The following is a 26,718-nucleotide window of genomic DNA, read 5'->3' as shown; positions in this document are numbered from 1 at the left end:
GAAGGCACGCGAAGGGATGAGCTACGAAAAGAGAATGAGGGGCAGGATTTTGAGGGTGTGAGAAAGCAGAGGGAGAAAGATTGACGCGTCACCATTGTGCCGCGTCACCTCTGCTCTCCGAGCGATTGCCATCTCTCGCGGACAAATAGATCTCTAATTTCGCAAATGGAGCCGAGCAAATATCCAGGCGACGCGACGCGGCGTGAGGATCTTCTTCTGCTTTCTCTTCGTAGCCCAGACTGTGTAATTTAATTGCCGTGGGAGGGCGCGGAAGGGGGAGGGAGGCCGCGTCTTGTGTCCTCTCTGCGTTTCGAGCGCAACTAACAACGATTGTTACTACTTGCAGCGGGATCGAAGTCGACGCTTTCGAAAATCGCAATAACTATCCACCGCCGACTTCATTCACTCACGGTCTGATCGCTGTTGAACGATCAGAATGCATCAATATTTACGTGGGCAGAGAGTGGCTTCTCCGATTGCTGAAAATATAAAGACAAGCTTGAGAAGCGTTTCGACTTCAATTTTTGTCAAAAACGGTCCTGGATATAATTTCGTGGCAAAAGAACAATGTAGAACTGAAGCATTAACCGATTCCGAATAATTTCCAAGTGTGCAAAAGGAACTGCATTTTAATTTTTAAATACAACAGAAAAAGAGAGAGAGTAAAATTCGTCATAGAAAAGCTTTAAGTTTTAGATTAAAAATACCTTGAAGATTAATCTCATTTGTACATAAATAGGTGAAAGATGAAATATGCTCTCTTGGTGAATAACGGCACGGTCTTTTTAGAAATCCAACAAAATATTCTGATATATTTGATAACAATCAAATTTCATGTTTGATTCTGTTCTAAGATTTGAGAATGTCTCGGAGAAATTAGAGCTCATATTAGAATATTCTTGATTAAAAAATCCGCGTGTCAATTAGAACGTGCCTTTACTTCATACTATCGTTGAAAGCTTTTCCACAGTCTTTTCTAAGTCTTTCTACACCCGAGCTACGTGACAGCTTGTCGATCGGTGAACAAGGAATCGAAGCAGGCTTAAATATTTGAATGTCAGCGAATCAAAAGAATTTGGTAGACCGGAAAATCCCGACAGTAACGTGTCGCCGGTTTGCCGGCCATCTTCCAGCTCGTGTGTGAAGGAACCGCTTTTCTCTAAAAATGCTTACCGTCGACGTCCTCTCGACAAACGCCAAGAGAGATCGCGAATAAAACTCAAATATTTGAATATTATTAATCCGTCCGTGTCTACAAGAATGTTATATGCAACGCCGTGAATTTTTAAAACGCCCACTTTTCGTTTAAATGACTCAACTGCTGATACATCAAAGGAACATCCTCATTTCTACATCTACGTGAACGCATATTTCAAGAAATAGAATGGAATGCATTAAAGAAAGGCACTGCCAATTATAATAATGTTAATTCACTAATATTATATATGATATTTCCACATAATTTTCTTTTAAAAAAATTGATAACGTTGTTACAAAACAATGCTCATAATTTTTCGAACAAATTGTACTCGCCGATATTCCAAATAAAAAAGAGGGGAAGAGAGAAGGAAAAAATGAAGGAAATATTTTTGTATTTCTTAATGTATCTTCTTTAACATTCAATTTCTCATCGATAACAAAATCCTCTTTGAATTCAAATTAAGAGCATTATTTCCATATTCGTTATAAAGCGAGAGAAGAACCTCAGAGCTGCGGAGCGGCAATATTACTAAAGTTACACACGTGATAAGGTAATTACGGCCGGTGTAAGGATCGTTCTTGCCACGAAAGTGTACCACGGGGTTAAAATCGTGACGCCGACGGAGGGTTTCGCGCGTTCTCTCCCTCTCTCCTTCTCTCTCGACGTCGGCCAAACCGTAATTATTTCGTCCGCAGGCTCTTTTTACCATTATCGATCTCGTCATAAATCTCGCTACTCGCGACCGGATAAGCTGCTAGACGGCCAATCCGCCGGCGGAAGTCTATCGATCTAACATCCACCTGTTGTCGGCTCGATTACGCGCGCCGTGCCGCGTCATTAGCCCGACGGTGTATCTGCGGAGCAATAGCGACATAACGACGTGGGGCTGGCCCCGGACTTAGAACCTAATGCAATTGGCGCAGTAACTAACAATTAGCAGGTTACGGTAACGCGACACAGTCACGACATATCAGCGCGCACGTGCACGCGGAACGCTCACACAACAGCGAGTTCGATATTATCCGCAGTATGTAGGACGCCGTAGTCAGCCAGTGCTTGTTGCTTGAGTGCAGAAGCACCCTGTACGCGAAAGTACGTGCCGAGAAACCTTCGAAATGCAGCAGTTTGTATGCTCCTAGATGTCGTAGCAGCCGGTGGACCGCGAAGACAAAACGCGTCTTGTGTATTCTTGAAAGAGGAGTCCGACTAAAAAGCATCGACTGAAACACCATGAGATATCGTACACGCACAATAGACAGAGGAAATATTTACACAGCTCATCTTTTTGTCGGAATAATCATATAGACGACGTCGATAATGCCTTCTAATCTCAGTTTAAGTATTCTTCACTTGAACGCGTTGCATCTAAATTTTCGTGCACCGTGACTCGTGTACACGTATATGTTTTTCAATCGCTGTGTATATTATGATACATTTTTTAAAAACGGTAAAATGATGATAATTAAAAAAATAAAATTTTCACATACTTCCAGAAAGTCGGAAAAATACATTTGAAAAATAGTCACAGATCTGAGAAAAAATATTTATATTTGTAATCATAATCTCTCAGAAAAACAATTACTATAAATTATAGTCAAGAAATTTATTATTTTATTTAATTATATTATAATGTTAGTAATAAAGCCTTATATGCATATTACTACTTTACTACAAGAAAATATTTTACTACAAGAAGATATAATCGGGGCCAAAAGCAACTGTTATTTTAGTTGAAACATCCATCTATTTCTCTCAGTGCATGTGTATAAATTAATATCAATTTTTATTTGTTGCGAGATGAGTTTCGGATCACGCGTGTAATTGCACTCGAAGTAACACCTGTACCGGCGACACGATGTCCACACGATAGCAACATGTTCCAGAACTGAATAAGCGGTTTCATCCCTCGGTAGACTTGTAGAGAGAACACGAAGCGGGTTAATAGACCCTCTGACAATCGATATTTATTGTCAATCTGAATATCTCAGGTTTTTCCGATTTTCGACAAACTACTTCAATAATTGCAAATAAACGTGTCCTCTATATTCGGCCTAGCGAGCAGGATGTAATCAAGGAAGGAAAATCCCGTTTAGCACCTCTGTGTGCAACGCTGAGGGACAATTTTACAACCATTGTTTTCGGTGAAACTTCGTTAGGACGACCGTCTCTCTTGCTCTCGCACGTCCGACCAGACATGTTGGCTTTCAATTCGTTCAAAGGGAAAATTACGCACGCACGTTCTCACAGGCTATAATTGTTTTCCATCCTTTTACCGAATCGTATCGGAGACTCTAAAAGATCCGCATCGCGGATATATTTTTGGAGCCCTTAACTACCACGCATCACAGCCCTGGAGGACTCCATATATTTTGATACTCATGTTTCTTTCAAAGTGCATTCTGTTTTACGTATATCCACTCTGCGTCGACTGTCGCTTGGAATATGGATCGTACGTACGCATCGTACATAATATTTTGTCCACATGAAGCCTTCGTGTGGCTATTGCACGTCGAGAGCCAAATCTAAATACGCGCGATAATATAAGAGCGAAAAAAAAGGCAATGGAAAAAAACAGAACAAACAAAGAAACACTGGCATCCCTCGATGGCTCGAGTAAATAGTTTGTGCTGTCTCGCTCACACTTGCAGTGCCGTGCTTAATCGAAACAAATCGCAACTGCAGAATCGATATCTTTCAGTTACAGATGCTACAAACATCTTCCATAATCAATCTCACACGGCTTCAATGCATCACTGTTGCTAAACATCCGAAAACTCGTTTTCCTCTTTCGCTCACCCTCACCCTGCTCCTCCGTAGAGACGCGTTTCCGACGAGACTCTGTCGCGGAACCTCGAATCTTTCGATCGATCGGAATTAATTCAGAAAAATCCCCGATTATTTATGTCGCGAACTTTCGCAGTAAGTTGCAAAGCCGAGTCGGCTTCCCACCTCCCTCCTGTCCCTTTACGTCGGCTAAAGCGTTTTAAGTATGCACTGTCGCCGACGTCCAAGAAGATCTAAGTTTAGCGTGGTGCCGGCTGCCTGCGGGGGCTACGGGGTCATTAAAGCGATCAACTTTTCAAAGGCCCCCGCGAGCACCGGCCGGCCATTATGGAGGACGTATAACAGACATAGAATTTTAATACTGCTGGAGAAAGAAGAGCGAGAAGAATCAGGAGAAGAAGAAGAAGAAGTCGGTCGCGTTTTTACGCGTTTCACTTCGTCGCTCGAGTGAAACTCGCATCAGGTACCGTAAAATCATTAGGATAATCAAGTTCCAGTGAAACTGGCCGAATATCGAACTTCCCGGCCGGAATATTGAAAATTCACCGAACGTGTGGAACTTTGCCAACTCGCATAACTCATCTAAAAACGCAGGCGATTTCTTCACGAGAGCGAAACAGAGGCCTTCTTCTCGTGTTCCCGGTAATATTTTGTCCGCTATGCTGGATATTCCAGAATCAAATTAAGAAACACAATTAACAGTAATTTGAAATAAAAGGAGATTCAGAGAAAGAAAGAAGGACAGCTTATAAAACTTACCGGATATGAAAATTATTATTAAATCGCGGATTGACGAAATGTCAATTGGTACGATTGAGCACAACCTACGTTTCAGATTATTCCAATTAATTAGGCCGTCAATTAACGCGAAACAAACTTGATTATTAGCCTAGAAGATGGAGAAAGAAAAGTCTTCTTGCCATTTTGTATCGTGTAAATGAACTATAAACGGAAGTTTGATTCAGGAAGTCCAGTTCCGCCTTTGTTCTATCTGAAACTCGCACTAATGGTGCCTAACTCAATTCCGTGAGGTCGAAGGTTGGACACGCAACTTGGCGAACTCCTAACTCGACTTTCGAGAGATCCAACTCTATTTGTCGTGCACGAGATAGGGCTGTATATCGCGACCGTTTAAGTAAAAATTACCTTGTCGTCCGGACAAAATGAACTGTGAGAAACGTATCCCTGCTCTACATAGAAAATAATTGGGTAATTTGGGCAAAATTCCAAAGCTTTTATTGTGTTAGATTTATTTAGATTAAATCGAGAACACGAGAGCAATTATTTTAACAATTAATATATTACATAGTTGATTGTCAGAGTTTCAATTTAATGATTACGTCTGTGAAAATCATTTGAAAACTAAAAAACTTAATTGGTTAATAGAACATGAAAAAATAAACAGAAATATCTAAACAAACACAAATTCACAGACTAATCATTTTCATAATATTTAGTTTTTATCATTTGTAATCTAATAGTTTTATGTATGATTAAATATAAAATATCTACAGAAACTGGAATATAAACTGGTGTTAAAACAGTAATAACCAATATATTAACGTTTAATTGGTTTTAATTTTACGAGCAGACACGAAAATTCATAGGTACTATAAAAAAAAAGAAAAAGAAACGCGTCTTCTGAATCAGACAATCGCGTTTAACGTTAAATTCGTAGGTTAGAGGATAAAGGGCAAAGAGGATTTAAACACTCAAAGAATCGCAGACGCTTTAACGATGGCTTCCACAATCTAAACACGATAATGAACCTTGTGAACGTTTCCAAGGCTGCTGGCACTTGCTAGCAAGGGACCTGAGGGATTCTTTTTTTCTGCGGACGATAGTACCGCCTCGGAGGGAGTCCGATAGAGGGTGGAAGAGCTGTCGGTTTCCTTTGCCCTGGTATCCCCCGCGCGAACCACCAAGCAGCTAACTCGATTTCGGCAATTTGTGGACTCGCGAGAGCATTCAACTCTTACGAGCATTCGATCGCATTTAGAGGTAGTAGGCTGCAAACACGTATTCGGCGATCAGAAACTAATAGACTGATAAAAATCAAGGCAGATGAGACAATGGATGACAGAAATTCAAGTTCGAGAAATTAAATCGTAATTTATGAAATTTTATATATATATATGCTATTTCCATATTTTCGAAATCCGACTGAGTTTATATATATATAGACTCAATCAGATTTCGAAAATATGGAAATAACACGGAAGGATACTTTAAGCTTTTCATGGTCAGTAAGTTATTGGTAAAATAGCACATGAATGAAACTATTTCAGCAGCTTCTGAATTTAATCGTTCCTCGTTACGGTTACCGTAATACAATATTGTCAATAAATAGCACGCTTAAATGATAAATCACTCTACGCGACGTAGTCACTGGGTGCTACTTTGGAAATAAACTGACCGAGTTTTCCATCTATCAAAGTATGAAACAGTATCTAAAGCTGGTTCGCGTGATGCTGGATTATTCCTGTTCGTGATATGCACTCGACCTCATGAATTGTACATATGCGAATTGACAAGATGCATTCGTCAGTCTCTTTCTTTTTGCCTTCTTTCAATACCTTATGAAGATCATAAGTGACGTTCAACCTTTCGACCCACGCTATCTGTGCGCTTTTAGCGCAGAGAGACCTGCTCGTATTCGTTCTGCCTGTCCAGCACGTAATTACGCGGCAAATCTCGCGAAATGCGGAAAATAGACACGATGTATATAAGTGACATACATTCACATCCGATTTATTCGTCTGATCATTGAGGGAGTAAGTGGCAAGCAGCGACTTAATTTGGAAGATATAAATTTAGATAGAGCCACCTTCGGGTGTGACACTTCCACTTCGTGCTATCAGCGATGTTTCAACCTTTGCACGTTAAGGATGAGGGAGGAAACGAGTGCATCGTATTTACGTCACATCCCGTGATCGCGATCGACTAGTCGCGAAAAGCAACTAGCAAGAAATAGCCTCACGGAGAGTGAACTTTAAATTAATATCCACGCCGAGGTCTCACGTGGGTGTTTTCGGAAGGATATCAGGTCAGATCGGGCAAATTATAACTCCGGTGTGCTAATAGAACAATATTCGAACACGCGTAATTCGTATCCGGGTTGTCCCAAAGTCTTTCAGTAAAAAATTCCGCGATCTCTGATTGACATTTCTGAAATAATGTCTATATATAAAGATATTGAAATATCATTATCGAAAAGTGGGTGCTTTGCAAGACATTTCATACTTTTTGCTTTTATTTCACGCTTTATTTAAACATCTTAATATTTAATCTTAATATCTATCTAATCTTTAATATAGGACAACATAGGTGTTCTTTTTTCTTTAATACATAAAAAATGAACATTCTTATTTTGAAAGTATCTTTATTTCTGACATGTAAAACCTAAAAATGACCTTAATGACCTTAAAATGAAATTATATATCGTTAAATATTATTATTCAAAAATCATTTCCATGAATGGAAAGCACGAAATATTGAACTGGAAATATGATGTTTTTAAATGTCGGAAGAAGATATCATTATCGCCCAAATAACAATATTGCGTTCTTCTTATGCGACTATCATAACATTCAAGTAAAATTATAACATTGTGTTGAAATTGAATACTTAAAGATTTTTTTAACGAACTTATGTGTGTATGTGTGTGTGTGTGTGTGTATTTCGCTGCTATCAAATAATGATTGTTAATTGAAGTATACTGGTTTTGAGTGGATACCAATTCTTTGCTTACTGTATAAACGGACATATCAAAGTAGAACTCCTCAATTAAATTCTCCTCTCGTTTATCGCATAAGACATCGTTTATCATAAGACACTCACTTTTTCTTCTCTACTGTGGCGAAGCGAATTCTCGGCGATTACACCGGCTTTAATCACCATATGTGTATAACATCCAGTGAGATCACAGGACGTTTTGGACGCGGGCGAGTAGGAATGATAGCGAGATAGATTGCGGATCGCAGCGCGCCATTTGCGCCCGTTAACGCGATACGGCTGAACCGGAGAGCCGGTGGCAAATTCGCCTCGCAAACCACCAGGACACGGACACCGTCGAGACCGGAAACCGCTTGCGGGAGGCGACGACGGCGACACACGAGCCGTTGCGAGAGTACGAGCAGCCACTCGGACGAGCTAACTCGAGGTCGGGCGGATTAAATCGTTGGCACCCGCTATTATGGCGTATATTGGTTACAAGCTTCCCATCTATCGGGTGTCTTGATTAATCCTCCGAAGCTGTGTAAGAAGCCGTCAGGTGAAAGGAGATCCTCTGGCCGCGCAGTGTGTATGTGTGTATGTGTTCCGAAATGTTTAATCTTCAACATATCTTCCTGATAATTATACGATATGAGAAACTGCCTGAATTTATCCGAGATAAGTCTTTTTGTACATAACAAATATTGATTTACTGAAGAATATACTCTCGCAAAGTTAAACACCCACGTGTATATTAAATATGTGCTTGATTTATTTTATATACATCTTATATAACTACATATATGATACACAATCACAGCTTCCGAAACGCGTCGTGTCGTCTATCACGAGCAGTGAAGATTCGAGAGACGCGTCTCCTTGCGAGAGACGTCAAATTCCGCCGAAGGCCGAGTAACTTCCGCGCGAAATTAATTGTCCCTACTGCGGACGAATGTGCCAACGTGAACGAGATTAGTTGCGCGGATAAATCTCGCGGCGAGAGATTGTTCCTTATTATCCTGCCATGACGAATAAGCTCCCTGCCAATTTAGGGATTAACTTGCGACACCCTCGTTTTCGCTGACCGACTCAGCGTTTCCGGGGCGGAATGTCGGCTCGGTCAAAGGGGAGTGAGATTTCGAGAGTCTTTATCGGCGGGGCAGGAACGAGTTAATCGTCGGCCGGAAAACACAGGGCCGAAAGAGTATTAAGATTCTCACGCTAGGGCTCGTGCCAGCTATCGACTTGCTTCTCGCACCCTTTCCCTTTGTCCGCTAATTGTTTTCCGGCGTTTTCTGTCGTAAACAAGTCGCCGTTCTTAAGGAGTCTCGTAAAGCAACCATGAGAGCGCAAACGTCGGCCGGCTCGTCTCTAACGAGCTGACCTATTTTTAACTGAAGCTCACGACTAATTATTATTCAACGTTGTAAGGCGAGGAAAATACGCGGTCGATTTTAATCTTTGAACAGTGATTCTCATAATCTGTATATGCACTATCAAGTCAGAATTGAGATTGTACTAACGGATTAGCGAAGTTAATCGATCGCGCGTAGTTTTCCAATTTTTGGTAACTCGTAACTTCTGGCTGATCGTTTAACAGCGTGAAACTTTCGTTTCCGGACTCGTTTCACAATTTGAACTATCGGTTTAACGATTTCGGATGTGTCGTAATTGAAAAGCTATCAGCGTGCTTCACCGATTCCTCTGACCTTGGTGTATAAATATATCTTTCTCCAATATATGTCTTCTATATTTTTCCAAACAATATAAATAGCAAGCCTAAATACGACGCGTCGTTTAAAGATAGTTCTATTAAAAGTACAGTGGATAAAAATGTACCCTCATTCGTCCTTTCCTCTTTTTAACTTACATCCTTCTTATATTGATAGATGCTGGATGTCAAGGAGGGCGGCAGAGGGGTGTTCGTCTGCAGCAGCCCCGGTCCCGATCCTTATACATCGCAGGACCTCTATAATCCTGTCTACGAGGAGCTCAGCAACGGTAAGTGTCGATAATCGATGTTTACTTTGGTTGGCTTTGCACCGGCGTCTCCTTTTACGCGTCGCGGCTTTCTGCGGTTTCAACCAGAGATCCTCGAGGGCAACAATGCGACGGTGCAGGACAAACACTAAAAGTTTTATCGGGAGAACTTAATCTCAAAAAGATACACTTGAGTTCGATGTTTGAAGCTTCAGATTTAAATTTAACAGATTTATCGATCAATTTCTCTTTGGTTTATTCTACAGAAAGGAAAAGAGAGAGAGAATATATTTCATTAAAAAGATAAAAAATATATATAACATAGCGATACATATTTCAATTTGATTTGAAACAAGTACTTTCACGTCGAGTGGGTCTATCTGCAAGACGATTTCTCTGTAGCTGCTTCATAGAAAAAAGACACACAAATAAAAGCGAACTGTCTTAAGGAACGATATTTGAAGTAAATAAATGAATTTTGCGAATGATTCGCAAAACCGCCGAGATATCCTCCTACCGTCCGGATGACACGTCGAAACGAGCTATTCCCATGCAAACGCAAATCACGCACTATCCTTTTAGATGAGACTTGCCTTTGAAGACGCTGGGGAGCATCTTCGGGGTCGAACATGCCCGCGGGAAACATATAGGTACGGCGTGTACACGAGTTTTCGAAACGGTGTGTCCGTGCCTGTCGGTTGACTTAACACACGATTAACATACGGCTGCGTTGAACAGCGTGAATCCCGCCGACTAACGCGCGCGCGCGCTTGCGAGACTTCCTCGTCTGCCTGTCCCTTTTGGGTCCACCGCGTGCCCCTCCTGCCTCCTGAGATTCTACAGCGGGACTGCATTTATCAGAATAATCCGACAGATTCGCGTATGTCGCGATTTACGGAAAGATGTATGGCGTACGAGAGATATGTGGCGGCAAAAAGAGTCGATGGAACTTTTTAAGGAGATTGGTAGAAAGGATTGTGGAACTGTGAGAATTCGCGTGAAAATCGGAATGTTCGGTCTGCTGAGGTCTACACGAGATTCAACGAGTACACAAATTGAAAATGTATGGAGAAAGAATTCCCACGGCCGAACGTCGATTACAAACAGAGATGGATTCGTAGAATGTAAAATTGACAGTAGCGCTTATAAATGGAAAGAAGCATCTAAAAAATTCTACGAGTCTTTTAAGTATAGAGTCATTGACGAAACCATGTATTTGTGAATGTAAGAATTTATGAACTCCGGGAACGTTGGGATCAGAAATTAATTGAATGTCTAAGAAATCAAACTTCTTCACTTTCTATTTATTTATGAGTGATCGCTTTCCAATCGTTTGCACAAATGAGATTTTAACAAACGTAATTCTATATTTTTTCGCATCTTTTGCTCTTACTTTAATCTTTTCGTAATATCCTCTTTTCTCTCTCTCTCTTTCTCTTCCTTCTTCCTTCTCTCTCTCTTTCTCTCTCTCTCTCTCTGCTGCCCCCTCCTCTTTCAATGATCCCGCTCCTCTCCGCTGTCGTGCATTTTACCGAAGAGAGATAAGCGTGACACGACCTCTGACTTATACTTCCCATTAGTTGGACGGCTAATTAGTATGGTGATGAGGCTTTCGACGTTTGACGAGGTCCCGGTAATCGAATATACATGCTCTACCGCGTGCATTAGTCGCAACCACGGACCCGAGCCCGCGTGTACATACGCCATATGCGTCGTCGTTCTCCAGTTTCGAGACATGAACATCGATCTCGAAGAGGGTGGTCCTGTCCCTCGCGGGCTTGTAAAAACGCTAGGGAATTCAACGGACCGCTGGGATCCGCTCGACGATCACCTCGATGAGGAGGATAAACTGCGCGTTGCGGAATTCATGGTACCAAGACTAAACCGCGTCCATCAAATATGTTATCTCTTACCACCGAGAGATAATTCGAGCAATTCCCGTTATATCGTTTCTCATTGCGCGATTAAGTATTATATTGCACGATATCGACCTATACTCAACAATTGTTTGAGTTATTCTCACCTAAAAATTACTTTTCACTTACAAAAAACGAAAAAATCAAACCAACTTGCGCTAATACACACAGAAAAATACACACTACATTCAAATAAATGTTATTTATTTCTAGTATTTCATAAGTTTATATATCTACTTATATATCAAATATATATATATTTAAGTTCATTATAAATAATAAATTTATTTAAAATACATTCGAAATGCTAGTAAGTTTAGCATTTCAGTCAATAATCTTAAATTAAAATCAATTTGTTTTACATACTACGTAGCGTCAAACCCCCACTTTTTTTCAATAAAATTTTATAATTCTTATAAATAAATTCTTCTTTTTATTTTTTACATGATAATATAAAATTTTTTTAAAATTAACGGTGAGTAGATTTGAAGGCTTGTCAAGGAAATATTCCTTATAGAAAATCCCATTACTTAAAAGGAAAAAAAATTGTGCAATTGCTTTTCTTAGCAGTGAAATAATATTTTTCTGTGTATATACGTATATCGTGCTATTTTTTCGTGGTCGCGAGGTATTCAAGAATGAACAATCATGACCACGTTGGCGGATTATCTTCCTATTCGTAGAAGCATTGAAGAATATTTCGGGAGGACATCCGTTCGCAACGGGGGGATATCTCGAGTGGTTGAATGGCTGGCGGAATGCGAATTCGATGTCAAGCGTGCAGTTAATCGATAACACCTCCGATCTGTACAAAAATAGTTGGCAATCGTACGTCCTCTCCTCTTGTCTCGTTTCCAATTGCATCTCTTTCATCCCTTAGCGAAAGGTAAAAGTTAATCGGACCGATTGAATTGCTCGTCGCTGTCCGCCTCAGCTCCGATATATCCTTTACGCCCGTTACGACTCGATTATTTATACGATATTCCTATTTTTTGTTAACGTGTGACATGCGTACATGCACAGCGATACTAACGCTGTGTCGTTAGTATCGATCGACCGTACACTCGCGCTCGGCAGCGACAGTTCGGCGGCATAACGCGAGGTAATTAACGGGGAAGGCGAGCGAGTCGACCGCCGCGCGTTGTTAGATCGACGAGCGAAATTTCCGCGAAACAAATTCGCTCGACTACGTCGGAATATCGGCAAGACAGACCATGGACGTTCGTATTTAACGGTGAACGCGAGATTTTACGTTGCGACTCAAATCGACTGCTTGAGCTTGTCGTTCACCTTGACCCCGCAAGCGAAAAGTCGAACACACAGAAAAATATCATTCCACTGTTAAGAAAAGCGATTACTCAGTTACTCTCCCTCTCTTAAACAATAGTTATTTTTGACAAATAGTTGTCGAATATATTTCCTTCAAATAACAATCTGAAAATGTACTCGACATAAATTGGAGTTCATTATCATGCACTCAAAAAAGGAATTTATTCTCCTTTCTCAGGAATAATACATACTTTTACCAAAAAAAGTTGTGTCGACTCTATGCAGTAGGTTTTGTTTTAATTTCATATTATTGATTGAAATGCTAAACTTCCTGAGATTCAGGATGCATTTTTAATATATTTGATGTTTATGCGACGAAAATTTGTGATAGATTTGCGACTATATAAACTTATGAGAAACAAGTAACATTTAGTGCAGTGTGTATTTTTTTGGTGTGAACGCTTCGCTCTCCAGGATTGAACGAATGAATCCATTTTTGACGCGAATTCTTTTGCCCGGTCAATATGTGCTAGAGCTTGAAACATCACTGCAATAACACCCAGCATGTGATTCTACGAGGCGTCAGTCCTTTTGACGATCATGTGTCGGGAAAAACAATGTTCCGTTGAGTCAACAGAATTGGTCAACAGCACCGTAATTGGAGTGAATCATCTTGATTCAACAGCAACATTATTGAAACTAATGCTCCAGTTGTTAAAACAATGTATGATGTATTATTAGCTTCAATAATATTGCTATTGAATCGAGAAGATTTACTCTAATTACAGCGCTGTTGATCAATTCTATTGATACACACTTGTTTTTCCATGCGCGCTCGTTACGTGATAATGAAGTCTCATCTGCCCACGCTCACTTCTCTAAACAATCCGCTTTCGTCCAGAAGCTAATCAGCCTGATCGATCATCAGTGCGCGCCCGTTGAAGACCGCATTACTTACCTAGCGCATTACTTACCTAGCGTCTAATTAACCTATATCGATCCCCGTCTGATTTCCGGAGAGATTTATTCGCGACTGATTGTCCAGCCGCCCTGCTCGTTGCGCTTGAGCTAACAAATTTCGTCCTGATCGCAGGGGACCATCCGGAAACGGACGAGGAGAGCGAGCTGAACGCCCGCAATCGCCTGCACCACCACCATCATCATCACCGTCACCATCACCGGGGCACAGCGTCGAAGCCAGCGAGCGAGGACGAGTTTGCCGAGGATGAGTTGTCGGTGGGCGAACCCTCCGAGGCGAGAATGCTCACTTCGAGCAGCGGCCCTACCTGGGGTACGTGTCCGGCCGGTGGCAGGCCACCGCGCGAACGACGCGGCAGAAGCCCCAGGAGTCTCGACCGACGTAGGAGAGACAAGAACCATGACGTGGGCGAGTTCCACGAGGGTATGCTGCTGGACGCGCTGCTTCAACTCTATCCCAGCGTCGCAGGTAAACGAATAGAATTTTATCCTCTCAATTTTATCCTCCCACTAAATTTTAATTATCGCATCCAGCAACGGCTCTTATTAGCCTGTCTAGTTATTTACCTTCAGAGTCTTCGTAATATTTTTCTAAGTTCATTTTCGAGTTGATATATTAACCCTTTAAGGACGAGAGTCGACTGAGCTAACCAATTTAAATCAAGGGAAACCGGATGAAATATTAGTTTAAGAAAGGTCTATTTTTATGTAAGATGATCATATAATTCTACGAATTAGTTGTACATATGAGACTCTCTAAATTCACTTCAATGTTTTATTATCAACGAGCGCTTCTCAGTTGGACGCACAAATGTAGGTCGCGACGGGTTTACCTTAAAGGATTAAAGCGGTTTATTTCACAGGCTGTTTGTGCGTTTAGATTACTTACCACGGTTCCTTTATCATTTTATTTTGTAATCGTTTTGTCACGTATTAAGGAGAGGATTAATAAAAGCAATTTGTTACGATAACCTAAGCCACTTTGATGCACACATTTGACGCGAAAATTCATTCGTGCACCAGTCCTTGAGCTTTTTCAACAGGCAGTATATTCATAAAGCACATTTTTAAGCTGATTGATTCGAGTGTTCGGTTTCAGGTGTGGCCGGTGCCCGAACGAGCAACAGCACCCAACGCCAACAGTCCGTCCCATCGGTGGCGCACAGGTTACCGTATTTCGTGCCGCCGTTGCCGGCCGCGCAAGCCCCGCGGCTCGAGGAGAACCCTTACGAGAGCGTGCCGGTGCTAGGTCAGTTGCATCGCTACTCCAGCCAAAACAGGAGCGGCAAGGAACGTTCGCGCAGCAAGTCCGGCGACAAGTACAAGTACCTGTCGTCGCAGCAGCAGCAACAACAACAGTACAGCGGCGACTTCTACGGCCTTCAGGGTCAGTCCGACGCCACGGCACCGCTCTACACCCAGGTGGGCGGCGAGTACTCCGACACGTACTCGCAGCCAAGCGACCGACTCTTCGGCGACGACAAGTACAGCCAACCGGTGTATTATTCCAACACCCGGGACTCGGACCAGGTGAGCGCCGGCAGGCTGTACCAGGGTCAGCCCGACAGCAGCTTCGGCAGCGACAGCGGCTACAGCCACCACACCTCAGGCACCACCGGCACCAGCGGCACCCGCGGCAGCAACTCCAGGACGAATCATCGCAGGGACAAGCACCGGAACTCTCACCACTCGCATCACTCCGCGGACTATATCGTGTCCTAATGGGGCATCGTCTCTTCATCTCGAGAGAAAGGGTTTCCTTCGAGACGTACTCTCACGGAGAGCGGAGAAAAAAGAAGAGAAGCAAGAGAAGGAAAGAGGATACAAGACCTCGATCGTATTTCTTACAAGTCGATCAGTTAATAAGACGAAGAGACGAGCGTGCTCGTTAATTGAGAGGCTCCGATTTCGCAGGGAGAAACACACTTCGGCTGTGTTGAACTATTGTATTTTGATACTTCAACGTCCACGGTTAAGAGTCAATAAAGATACCTCCTTCGCTTTGGCGAATCGAGTGGTAGCGGTTGAGTGCGTGCACGCGCGCGTGAAAGAGAGCAAGAGAGTTTGTCGCAGTGACGAGAAAAACCACAAACGAATGACGATTCGGACTTGATGAGAAGAAGGACACAGTGATCTCTTAGTGATTTATATAGCCCACACGCAAGACTATTTAACAAATTTATTTGTAATCCAATGAGACTCAGGCTGGTACCAAAGGACGCTAACAATTACTTTTATCTTTTTAGTCTGATCCTTTGTAATTTATATGTAGAGAGCGTTTATCGCAAAACGAGTCGATCTCGTTCTCGTTGTAACATTGTCGCCCGCGAGTCGTACGACTATCAATCGTGAATTCCACAACGTCCGGGATACCCTCGGTGATCAGTGCGATTATTGCACTTGCAAGTAAACGATAGATAATTTTGCAAATAGACAAATAGTACGAGAAATACTCCGAATCGAAATCTGCCTAGTCAAAAATCTGTGCATTCTGTTTTAAATATTGTATCTGAAGCCTGATATTGTATCGGGACCGAATTGAAATCCAAAATACGTGAGTTTTGAAAATGAAATCTATAAAAAAAGCAACAAGTCGAAAACACTGGTATCTTTTACTGAAATATATTTTGGAAAGATACTCTTACCGTAAAATTTAGCTTAATATTCCAAATATTGAGAGAATTCAACATAATTAAATTCGGAAAAAACATAAAACTATGTCAAAAACGTATTATGATGTATATTTCATTTAGGATAAATCATGCAGATTGCGGACTCGAAGGGGTTTTGATTATGGGTGCTTTATGGTCAGATTAACCGATCCACTGCCAGAGACTAATCCTAAACGGTCGGGCGTGTCCAACCGGCCAGCGAGTTTCGTACAAACTTTGATATGACGAAACGTATAATTAGATTCGTCCCGCGTTCATAAGGACAAATCCGATCGCGTGTACAGGAAACGATAGATTATTGCGCCACGTTTCTAGTCCGTTAATAATCTTTTCCTACTAACAATGCTTTAGAACGTCCCCACACGAAACGGCACACGCACGTTTTGACAGTTTGGAGAGATGTAGTGATAGACGCACGCACGGTAGAGTAACACTGAGGAAAAAAACGATGCACGTTGGAGTCTTTGGCTAATGTACACATAATATATACACAATGGATATCGTAAAAATGTGCAAAATATGTGTAAAAGAAAAACAAAACCAAACAATTTTAGAATTCCTAGTATGAAATAATTATATACACATATTTTTTGCTATTTTAATCAAGTTTAGCGTTTCAAATGTCTATCTGAAAAAATAAATGATGAATCAAATATATAATTGATATATGGCAATTGTTGCTATGAATTGATATTTCACGATTATGATATGGAAGATGAATACTATTATTTGCTCTTATGTTCGATCTTTCAGGTGAAATAATTTAAACGAAACTATTTTAATATTTAAATTATTTAATTTCGCGTATAACGTGACATAATAGGATATTTGCAATCCTTTATGAATCATCTTATTTAGACTCCAGCGTGCACAAAAGACGATACCGAAAAGATGATTGTAGATGCCATCGCATTGCTACCACCATTACTGCCGCTAGATGCATGTGTTCGCGCAATCACGACCAAAAATTTAAGCGCGCCGAAACCTTTTATTTTTGTAATTCCTAAGAGTATTGCTCGGGTCGCAAAAAGCGGCTCGGGAAGACTTGATCTCCGAGGAGAAAATTGGCCGGCTCTTTTTTAGCTCGAAGAAGCTCCTGGATAAAACTCGATTCGCGTACACTACGCGTGAACGCGTCGCTCCCTTCGACATATTGGATGTCGCCGTCGTCCACAAATTCTCCTCCACAATTCGACATGACATTTTCGATTGCGACCGCGTGTTCTCGGAGCTGGTAATAACTGTAGTTACGCCGCGACTGCGCTAACGAAGTCGATGTTACTGCCGTTAATAACATAACGAGGGCCTCTGCATCATGAGAAATTCAAGAGCCGAAATTCACGATAGTCCCGTAAACCATTGCTGCAATCTCCCTCTTCCCCTTCTTCCCCCGTCTATTCCAAATCCTCATTTTGGCGAATACCGGTGTCATTGCGGACAAAGGCCCGGCCGGGTGACTCTAGCGCGCAAATGACGCAAATTACCCTCATTCATTATTAACTAAACTATTATCGCAATCGGGCTCAGGGTCGTTATTATATCGCGCGCTGATATCAATAACCTTCGACCGATGTAACATAAACCGATTGGTAGTCGTAAATAGAAACGACTCGCGGAGCGCTTCGATTGCGGTAAGTCGACGTTAACTTATTCTTCGAGATGCTACTTTATCCCATCATAAAAAGGCGATGTAATCCTATATTTATCTATATTACGATTCTCTTGTAATATACAGATGTAATCACGTGCTTTTTATTATAATTCTGATATAACATAACTCTTGTATAATGATTCTTTTTTTAATATGCATTTATAAAACACACGCAATTCTGCGTAAAATGATTGAACAGATTGTTACCATCAGTATAACTTAATGCAAAAGATAGAACATCTTCCAATAAATTGTAAACAAATTAGGAACTGTAAGATAAATTAGGAAAGAAAATTTTGATACGCAGACATATTAACACTTCTTTTTTCATTTTTATGGTGGTATGAAGTACGCTTGAAGCTACGAAATGATCAAGTTTTTGAACATGTAGTTCCGAAAAGATCCACTCGTCGATTTTTGTGCGACATTTAAGAAAATTGTTCCAAATGCTTCCACATGTGAACATACTTCACAAATACAAAGTTTTTGGATACACACAGGATTTAGTTGAATATTAATTAGATAAAATTGAAACTTACTTCCTTAAATTTTATTCAATTTACTTATTTACTCAACGCACGAATATTTCACCTCCTTATAAATTATCAATAACTCTACAATATAAAAAAGCTGGAAACAATAGCAGAAAGAATACTTTCATGATATCTTATAAGAATCGAGGAGTGGAATTTGAGGATTGCAACCGTTTTTGGTACTCTGCAAGATAGACCAAGACGAGAAGGGGACGCGAGACAGCAAGAGAGAGAAAGTGTTCGTGCTGAGATGTACAGGCACACGTTAGCACACCGTATAAATACCGCTATCTCTTATACATACCGCACTTGTAAGAAAGTAAACGATAATTGGCGAGCCATGTAAATAGAGCCGGGGGAAACTCCACCCGTGTAGCATAGCTGTATCATAGCGATATCATTACCGAAATCTTTTCCCGTGCGTGCGTGCAAAAGGGCGAGAAAATTGAAATTTAATATATACATAAAAAACTATATATAAAAAGAAAAAGAGAGAGTGTGTGTGTGTGTGTGTGTGTGTGTGTGTGAGAGAGAGAGAGAAAGAGAGAGAGAGAAAGACGAGGAGATATAAATAGAATAATATAATTTTTAAATTATTTGTAACGACGGGCGCGTGCGCATCGCGACTATAGCAATGTGACAAATGCGACGAAAAAGAGGAAAAGACGGAGAACTGAATAGATCTTTCCTTTTTCGGAGCGAGAGGATGGAAGGACGATGAATCAAAGGACTAAAGGCAAAGGAAACGTCGTGTCCTCTTGAGCGTCGGGAGTTTCCCTCTCGCTCCTCGAAATAGTGCACACTCTTTTTCTAGACGCGCCTAGGGCGAATACCTCAACACAAAGAAGTAATCACTCTGTTGTAAATATAATTTTATATATGCGAGCCGCGATCAGGGTGGTTTGCGCGATCGACGCAACGGGGCTGGTTTAAGACCGTCATAATCATTAAAGCTTCGGGGCCCAAAATGATAGCACTGTCACTGGAAAAAGAAAACAACTTATCTCTCGTTCAATGAGCGCAATTCTAACACACACTATGAAATTATTAAACAAATTACTTCGAGATAGGTTAGTCCATCATACGACGATTATATCGTACCAGATCGTCCATCTTACTTAACATTAGCACTTTCATCGACCAATAACTTGGTCGGATGAAAATATTTATAAAAAAAAGAAAACAAAAACAAAGAAAAGAAAAGATCTGGACATCCAGAAGTTTCGTACAAAATGAAGGCGTTATTGAATACTTCTGATTTTGTAAAATCGAAAAAATAACCGGCCCTGTGGTATAGTTCCAAAACGATATCACGCGAATATTAATTTCGCGAGTCGAAATTGCGCGACGCAACGACTTGCTTGTGTTTTTCTATGGAAAATTCGAATCGCCCGAGTTTACATTGCACGGTAGGGACTTGTTGATCGCACAACACTAGCGGTGAAGTTATACCGACGTGACGTTCTCGAAAGTCATGCTCTCGATTATGGATCTTCCACGCCGATCCCACTAAATATAGCAATAATACTCGCAATAATAGCACAGTATAGCTTTTTACCCCTTCATTACCTTTAAACTCCGTGTCTGAATGAATTGCACAAGTATATCTGATATCCTCATCAGTCTAAGAACAATCAAGGCGCCGACGTCCCACCAGTGTGCTGCTAATTATTTTCTCGGGATGTTCCGTGTATCGTCGGACTCATCAAGTTTACAGAAGATTAGCTAGATTTACTAAATAAATTAAATTGTTTAAGAAAACACGAAGAGTTACTTCCCGTACTCATTTAATTTTTGTAGTAACGAAAGTTACTTCTTTTATCAATAAAACTCTTCGACTTTATTGTGACAAACTGGCAGCAATTTACCAATAAAGTATTATTTAATTAAATTGAATTATTTATTAACAATTTATAGAGATAGAATTGACGAATCGTTTTGACGCGACTATATAAATTTCGCTCCAACTTATATATCTAAAGTTTTTCGAATTCCAAAAGGAAGCTTTCACCTAAAACCAAGGAATCTTGTCCCAATAAATTGATTAGCACGATATTTTTTGAATTAATTTAAAATTTAATGCTTCCCCCTCATCCCACTCTGTCATACGCTTTGCCGCGAAGGATACATTCAAGCCGAGAATAAAATAGATAAAAGTTTTGACTGTATATATGAGAAAAGTGTAGAACAGTTATCGTTATTGCAAATGATTTTCTCGTTGAATAGATAGTACAAAAGAATTGAGGAATGATCACATGATATATCCGAAGGATATTTTTACAGTGTCCTACAACATTCGCTCTAGATCTACGCTCATCTATTTTAGTATCTGTGACTCGAATTCCTCTCCGCGTAGCGGCGATTATCCGCGAGAGCATGACTGGCTGGAGCGCGAGAAGGGAAACGGGAGGAATAAAGGTGTACAGTGTGTACTTATCACTCACGATCAAAAATAAACACTGCATACAATCAAAGCGCGCATGACGCGAGTCGCCGCGAAAGTGTAGAGCGACTCGGAGATCAAAGAAGATCAGAACAAGGAAAGAAAGAAGGAGATGTGTACTGGAGAAAGCGAGAGGCAGACCGAGAGTTACGCGCTTATGTATTTTCTTACGTCCATGTTGGTTAAGCGATGTTCTTGTTTTCATTTTATTTACTTTTTCTTTCTTGTATACAGCCTGTATGATACGTACGCCAGAAGCCTAAGTTATTATTGTTCTTACTTAAGAAAGACGGAGGAGGTTTCGATCGAGCGTGGATCTTTGTTGCGAAGTTTGCGATTAATTGTTGCATGTCGAGTATAATGAGCGAATGAACGATGCGCGCATAAAGCAAGCCATACATGGTCCATAAGTAGCGTAACGAAAGGATTATGGCATAAATCGAGTGCGAGTTCACGGATGATTATTTCCTGTCAAACGCTCGAGTCACACATTTATATGCAAATTGGCTGCGTGAAATATTTTGAATGGATTTATCTCTTCACGGGCATTTATTTAAAACCGAAACATAAGTGTTTCTCGTCGAATCGTACGCGACGTGTGACATTTGTTTCTAAATTTTGCGATTTAAAGTCGTACGTGTCTGAATGTCTCGGATCTTAATTTGCAACCCACTTGCGAGATCATGTATGGACGCTTCTCGTACTTACGCATCGAGACGTTTAATTTGTAAGACTGCCGTTTTCCGTTCGCCATCTCGACGCTTTTCGTTATCCCACGTACATAGCACGTGCGCGAGGATAGCGGGAGCACTTACGGAGGGAAAATGTGAGGGGAGAAATTGGAGAACGGAGGAAGAAGAAAGGAAGGAGAAAGAGGGAAAAATAAAGGAATAGGATGTACGAACGAAAGCTAGAGATAGAGAACGTTTTCTTACCTTTTGAACGCGTATACATGTCGCGAGATTATTATTTATTGTTGCGTTTCAAGGGGCGCCGGGGGCTCTCCGCTCCCGTCGCTCCCGCAGCAGCCACACTTCGGTGCCGCTAATTTCTCAGCGGCGGTTTTAGCGCTATAGGCAGAACAGAAGACACAATACATAGGCACTAGAGTACCTCGAAAGGAGATAACAAGTAGCATCTCTTGAAAGTTAGCTCGCACGGGCGTTCCGCTCCTCTGTCGCATCGTACTCCGCCCTGGAGACCTCGAATAATGCTGACGATCGACGTTCCAATCCACGTACCAGCCGCACGTTTAGCGTGTTCTATTCGCGACTTTTGTCCCATTACTGAGATGAGACGCGCATTTGGAAAAGTAAAACAAGATTCTAATTAGAGCTCCAAGTATCCGGATATCTAATTATCTGGCTCTATCCGAGATCGATTCCATAATCCGAAAACTCAACACCGTACTATTTGGATCTAAATTCAAACCATAAGAAGAAATTAAAATTTGGATTCAAAACCAAAATCCGAATCTAGAACCGAGATCGAGAATTGAATTTATGCTCGAGTTAAATAAAAAAGAAACGGATAAGTAAAAGGATTTTGATTTAATATCGAACATATTTAAATACCTTATTTCGCTTGCTTATTATTAATTCTTGCTGGATCATACATGAACACGCTTACTGTAAAAAGGATTGATCAATTTAATAACAGAATTATCCGAAATTATTTACTTACATAAATAGGCACAATTATCTCAAATTAAATCGTTAAATTGCAGTTAAAAATATTGACTTATTGATTGTCAAATTTTCAAGAGGGACTTAGATGTGTCGGTTTATTCGATTTCCTTGCGAACTTAGATCCAGATCCGGATTCAATGCTTCAACTGTTCGAGTATCTTAGAAAATTCGAATCCCCGAGTAATTCGAATTTGAATCGTCATACCGTTTATCACTGTAATTGGCGTTAAATGCACGACAATGAATTGCGCTTCGTGCTGAGAATCGTCCCGATTATATCGAGCGCTAAACATGCGGTTTGAACACTAGTATTTTGCCTCATCTAATTTGCGCTCGATACGAATTAGAGTACCGCTTATTCCGATCTCACTTCGAAGATAATTCAGTTGGAATCACTAGTTTCTCCTACTAAAGAATTAACGTCAGTCTAAAGCAAACGACGGGATTGAGAAGTCGATCGTCGGCCAACGACGAGAAGTGTCCTTGTGGGATACTCCTCGCGGGAGGTCGACTGGGATCTGCGTCGACGGAAGAGAAGAACGCCAGCTCGCAGAACAGGGTAACTAGCTCTAACATCTATCTCTTACATCAGCTAAGGAACAAGAAGCTCTGTCACACTCGTTCACGTCACGGCATCACGTTACCACGGTCTGCATCTTTAATCACGAATGTCGACCGAGGCCAATCTCGAGACACTATCACATACCTTCGTACTAATAAACGATTTACTATTGGATTTCATTGGGATGTCTATCGTTATTTTCACCTGATCATATCACGCTTATATTCCTCACAAGAAATCCGTCGAATTCCTTCCTAAGTGTCGCGTCGCGACTTACTTCGCATGTGTCGTTTGCGGCTGTTAAATTATTACGTAAATTTTGACAGCTTTCGAGAGTTTACCTTGGTAAAAAAAGTTTATAGAGAACAATAGAATAAAATTCTATCGTTCTATTGTTTTTTATTGTTTTGAATATGGATTTTGGTTCGTGAAATGTGAATATTATTCTATCATATACAATAGATAAGAATACAATAGATAAGATAGAATTTCTATCGTTAGTTTCCTATAGAATACAAAATCGTATATAATGATTATTTTATTCTACCATTCTCTGTAAACTTTTTTTACCAGGGTGATGTTAAAGAAGATGAAGAAAAGGAAAGAGGCAGAAAGAGGAAAAAAGAGAAAGAGAAAGACAAAGAGAGAGAGAGAGATGTATTTAAAAAATATTTAAATTTTTATACACATCTTGTCATGCATGTTTTACTATTGTAATTAAAGTTATTTGTATTATTTTTTATTCTATACATGTGTACGAAACTAAAAGTCGTGTAACTTTCAATGTAGGAAATAGTAAAGCATACATGATGCAATGTATATATTTTATGTAAATATGCACGCAGATATATTTCCCGCAAAAAGAATAAGGGGATCCCACTTTGAGAAACTATAATTCTCCCTTATAGAAATATCATACTAAGAATTATTGATAATTACTTATTTTTAGTATTAAAAATACTGGATAATAAGTAATTATCAATGATTCTTAGTATGATATTTCTATAAGGGCTGCAAATACACGATAAAAATTAGTAGTGTCAAAACTGAACATATTACAGCTTGGAGCATCATTAAATATATTACACATATGTAAATACAAATTTGTTCATAATGTTATGTAAAGTAGACAAATGCGCGCGTGTTAAACAGAATGTAAGATATATGAGACCGCGTTCTTTTTATTCGTGAAAATTGTAGATGTAGCAAGGACATGAACCAAGTCGCAACTTCACCGATGTTACCAAGAAATAAACACAACTAAATAGATCTAGAGAATGAACACAGATGGCGAATCAGACAGTCGACTGCAGCGACATCAGTTGCATCGAACACCGCCAAGTGCTTTATAGCCGAAATTATCTGAGAAATACCTTCCACTCTAATGATATCGTCGACGTAGTTATTTTCGGGCTTCTCTTTGCTCATATTCATCACGAACTGTCAAGCACTTATAAACGTTAGCATTAAACAAATGTTTGAAGAATGTTCAAATGTCGGGCACACGCGTTTGTAACACTTGATTAAGATGATAACCATGTTTTGGAAATAACGAGTACGATAGAACGAATCATTTAGTTATGTCAAAGTGACCACGCCGAACAAGTCAGAATGGAAGCTAGAAATTCGACGATACTGGAATCTTCGCCAGAGGATACTATGCTGTTTGAAACTGTGAAAAGCTTAATAAAGCGAGATCGTAAAGAAACGGAGAACGAAGATGACTTCTTCCTGGTGTCGCAGGTTCAAGAGACGCAGTACTCTGATACAAACGTCAAGGAAGAAACATCGCACAAACATCAAATGGAAGAAACATATCAGTGGATGAATCTTTGCAGAATATGTGCCAATGCTAATGATCATTTGATACCTATTTTTGAGGGAGAAGGAGCAGAACTTGACTTATCTAATAAAATACTCAAGTACCTGCCAATACATGTATGTATAATGTAAACTGTTATAACATACTTCAATCAAGCACTGAATCAAGCACTGATGAATGTGAATTATTTATCTATAGATATCTAGAAGTGATACTTTGCCATTACAATTATGTTATCACTGTGCAGTCACAATATTGGCTTGGCACGAATTAAGTAAAGATTGTCTAAATGCGGAGAAAAAGCTCTTGGAAATGCAGCACTTGTTGCAAGATAAACAGCAGGTAAAGCATGTTTGTAAATAATTAATCTTTGAGAGAAAAGCTTATCTAAGTTTAATAAATGAGCATATATTGCATTTTGTAACATTTATTGATCTCCATTATGGGGTTACAATATTCATAACAATTCTTTCTCCTCGCTACGCACACACACACCTCCATACCCTACCTCTTACATCTAATCTTACAACTAAATCTTACATCTAACTTAAATCTAACTTACATAACCATATATCTAACCATATATTGCATTTTGATTACATGTTTTATAAATCTTGCAGGTTCACAACGATGTACCTTTGATTAATTTGGATGTTTCCACACCAGTTACTTCATCAATCTCAACCATATCTAACATAACAATTTCACAAGTAAGTTTACACGATAAATATGAAAAATATAACCATCTTGCATTAAGAAATTCAATTAAATTTTTTTATTGCAGACTGATCAAGCCAATTGCAAAAATAATACACAAGATACAGAAGAAATTAATAAATTTAACAGGTAACAGGTTATTTTATTTTTCTATAATATACAACTTAATGCAAAAAGCAATATTCTACATCCTGTTGTCCTTGTACATAAATATAATTTTTATTATAATTGCAATTTAGTGCATAAATAAACATTTAAGAAAGGTATAAGATGGAGTAGGACACTCTCAAAAGTCAGAATATTTTTAGAGAAAATACATACTCTAACATGTAGGTGATAAAATATAATGGATAAAATAAGTGTCATTGTGCTTATTCCATTCCATGTATCTTGAAAGAAAACATAAATATTATTTTACACTGAATATAAAGACCAATTATGACACATTATAATAAATTTTGACTCAATTAATAATTTCCTAAAAGAAAGTTAAAGAACTAATTTGCTGGCATTGGGCAATCCAAGAAAATTTTTTCATCTGTTTAACAAAAGATTCCAAACAAAACATGAGATGTGTATAATAAAATATTTATATATACATATATATGTTTATACAGGGTGTTCAAAAAGTCTCGGACCGGTGAAATATCTCGAAAACTAAGCATTTTAGAAAAAAATGTTTCAGATAAAAGTTGTGGCGTTTAAAAAGATGTATTTACTGATCACATCAGTTTGACCTTGGGTTGCGTAGCGAAGGTCAGGTCAAGGTCACATTAATTTTTTTAAAT

General features: G+C 39.9%; 2 protein-coding genes across 6 annotated transcripts in view; both read left to right on the top strand.

The window, feature by feature from the left end:
• Positions 1-23,570, top strand: part of LOC116846782 — a 546,096-nt gene extending 522,526 nt beyond the window's left edge. For all 3 annotated transcript variants that reach the window (XM_032821059.1, XM_032821058.1, XM_032821060.1), the window contains 3 exons: positions 9,589-9,700; positions 13,958-14,311; positions 14,942-23,570. In XM_032821059.1, coding sequence (XP_032676950.1) covers positions 9,589-9,700; positions 13,958-14,311; positions 14,942-15,564 — 1,089 coding nt within the window. In that variant the 3' untranslated portion in view covers positions 15,565-23,570. The remainder of the gene's footprint in view (positions 1-9,588; positions 9,701-13,957; positions 14,312-14,941) is intronic.
• A 1,148-nt stretch (positions 23,571-24,718) lies between these two features.
• Positions 24,719-26,718, top strand: part of LOC116846767 (zinc finger protein 320-like) — a 12,311-nt gene continuing 10,311 nt past the window's right edge. For all 3 annotated transcript variants that reach the window (XM_032821027.1, XM_032821026.1, XM_032821028.1), the window contains exons 1-4: positions 24,719-25,329; positions 25,412-25,555; positions 25,834-25,923; positions 25,998-26,059. In XM_032821027.1, coding sequence (XP_032676918.1) covers positions 25,003-25,329; positions 25,412-25,555; positions 25,834-25,923; positions 25,998-26,059 — 623 coding nt within the window. In that variant the 5' untranslated portion in view covers positions 24,719-25,002. The remainder of the gene's footprint in view (positions 25,330-25,411; positions 25,556-25,833; positions 25,924-25,997; positions 26,060-26,718) is intronic.

The sequence above is a fragment of the Odontomachus brunneus genome, unplaced genomic scaffold (genome assembly GCF_010583005.1).
Source record: "Odontomachus brunneus isolate Ranch 3 - 2012 unplaced genomic scaffold, Obru_v1 Obru_scaffold_069, whole genome shotgun sequence".
Taxonomy (NCBI): Eukaryota; Metazoa; Arthropoda; class Insecta; order Hymenoptera; family Formicidae; genus Odontomachus; species Odontomachus brunneus.
This window is presented reverse-complemented; position numbering and strand designations above follow the sequence as displayed.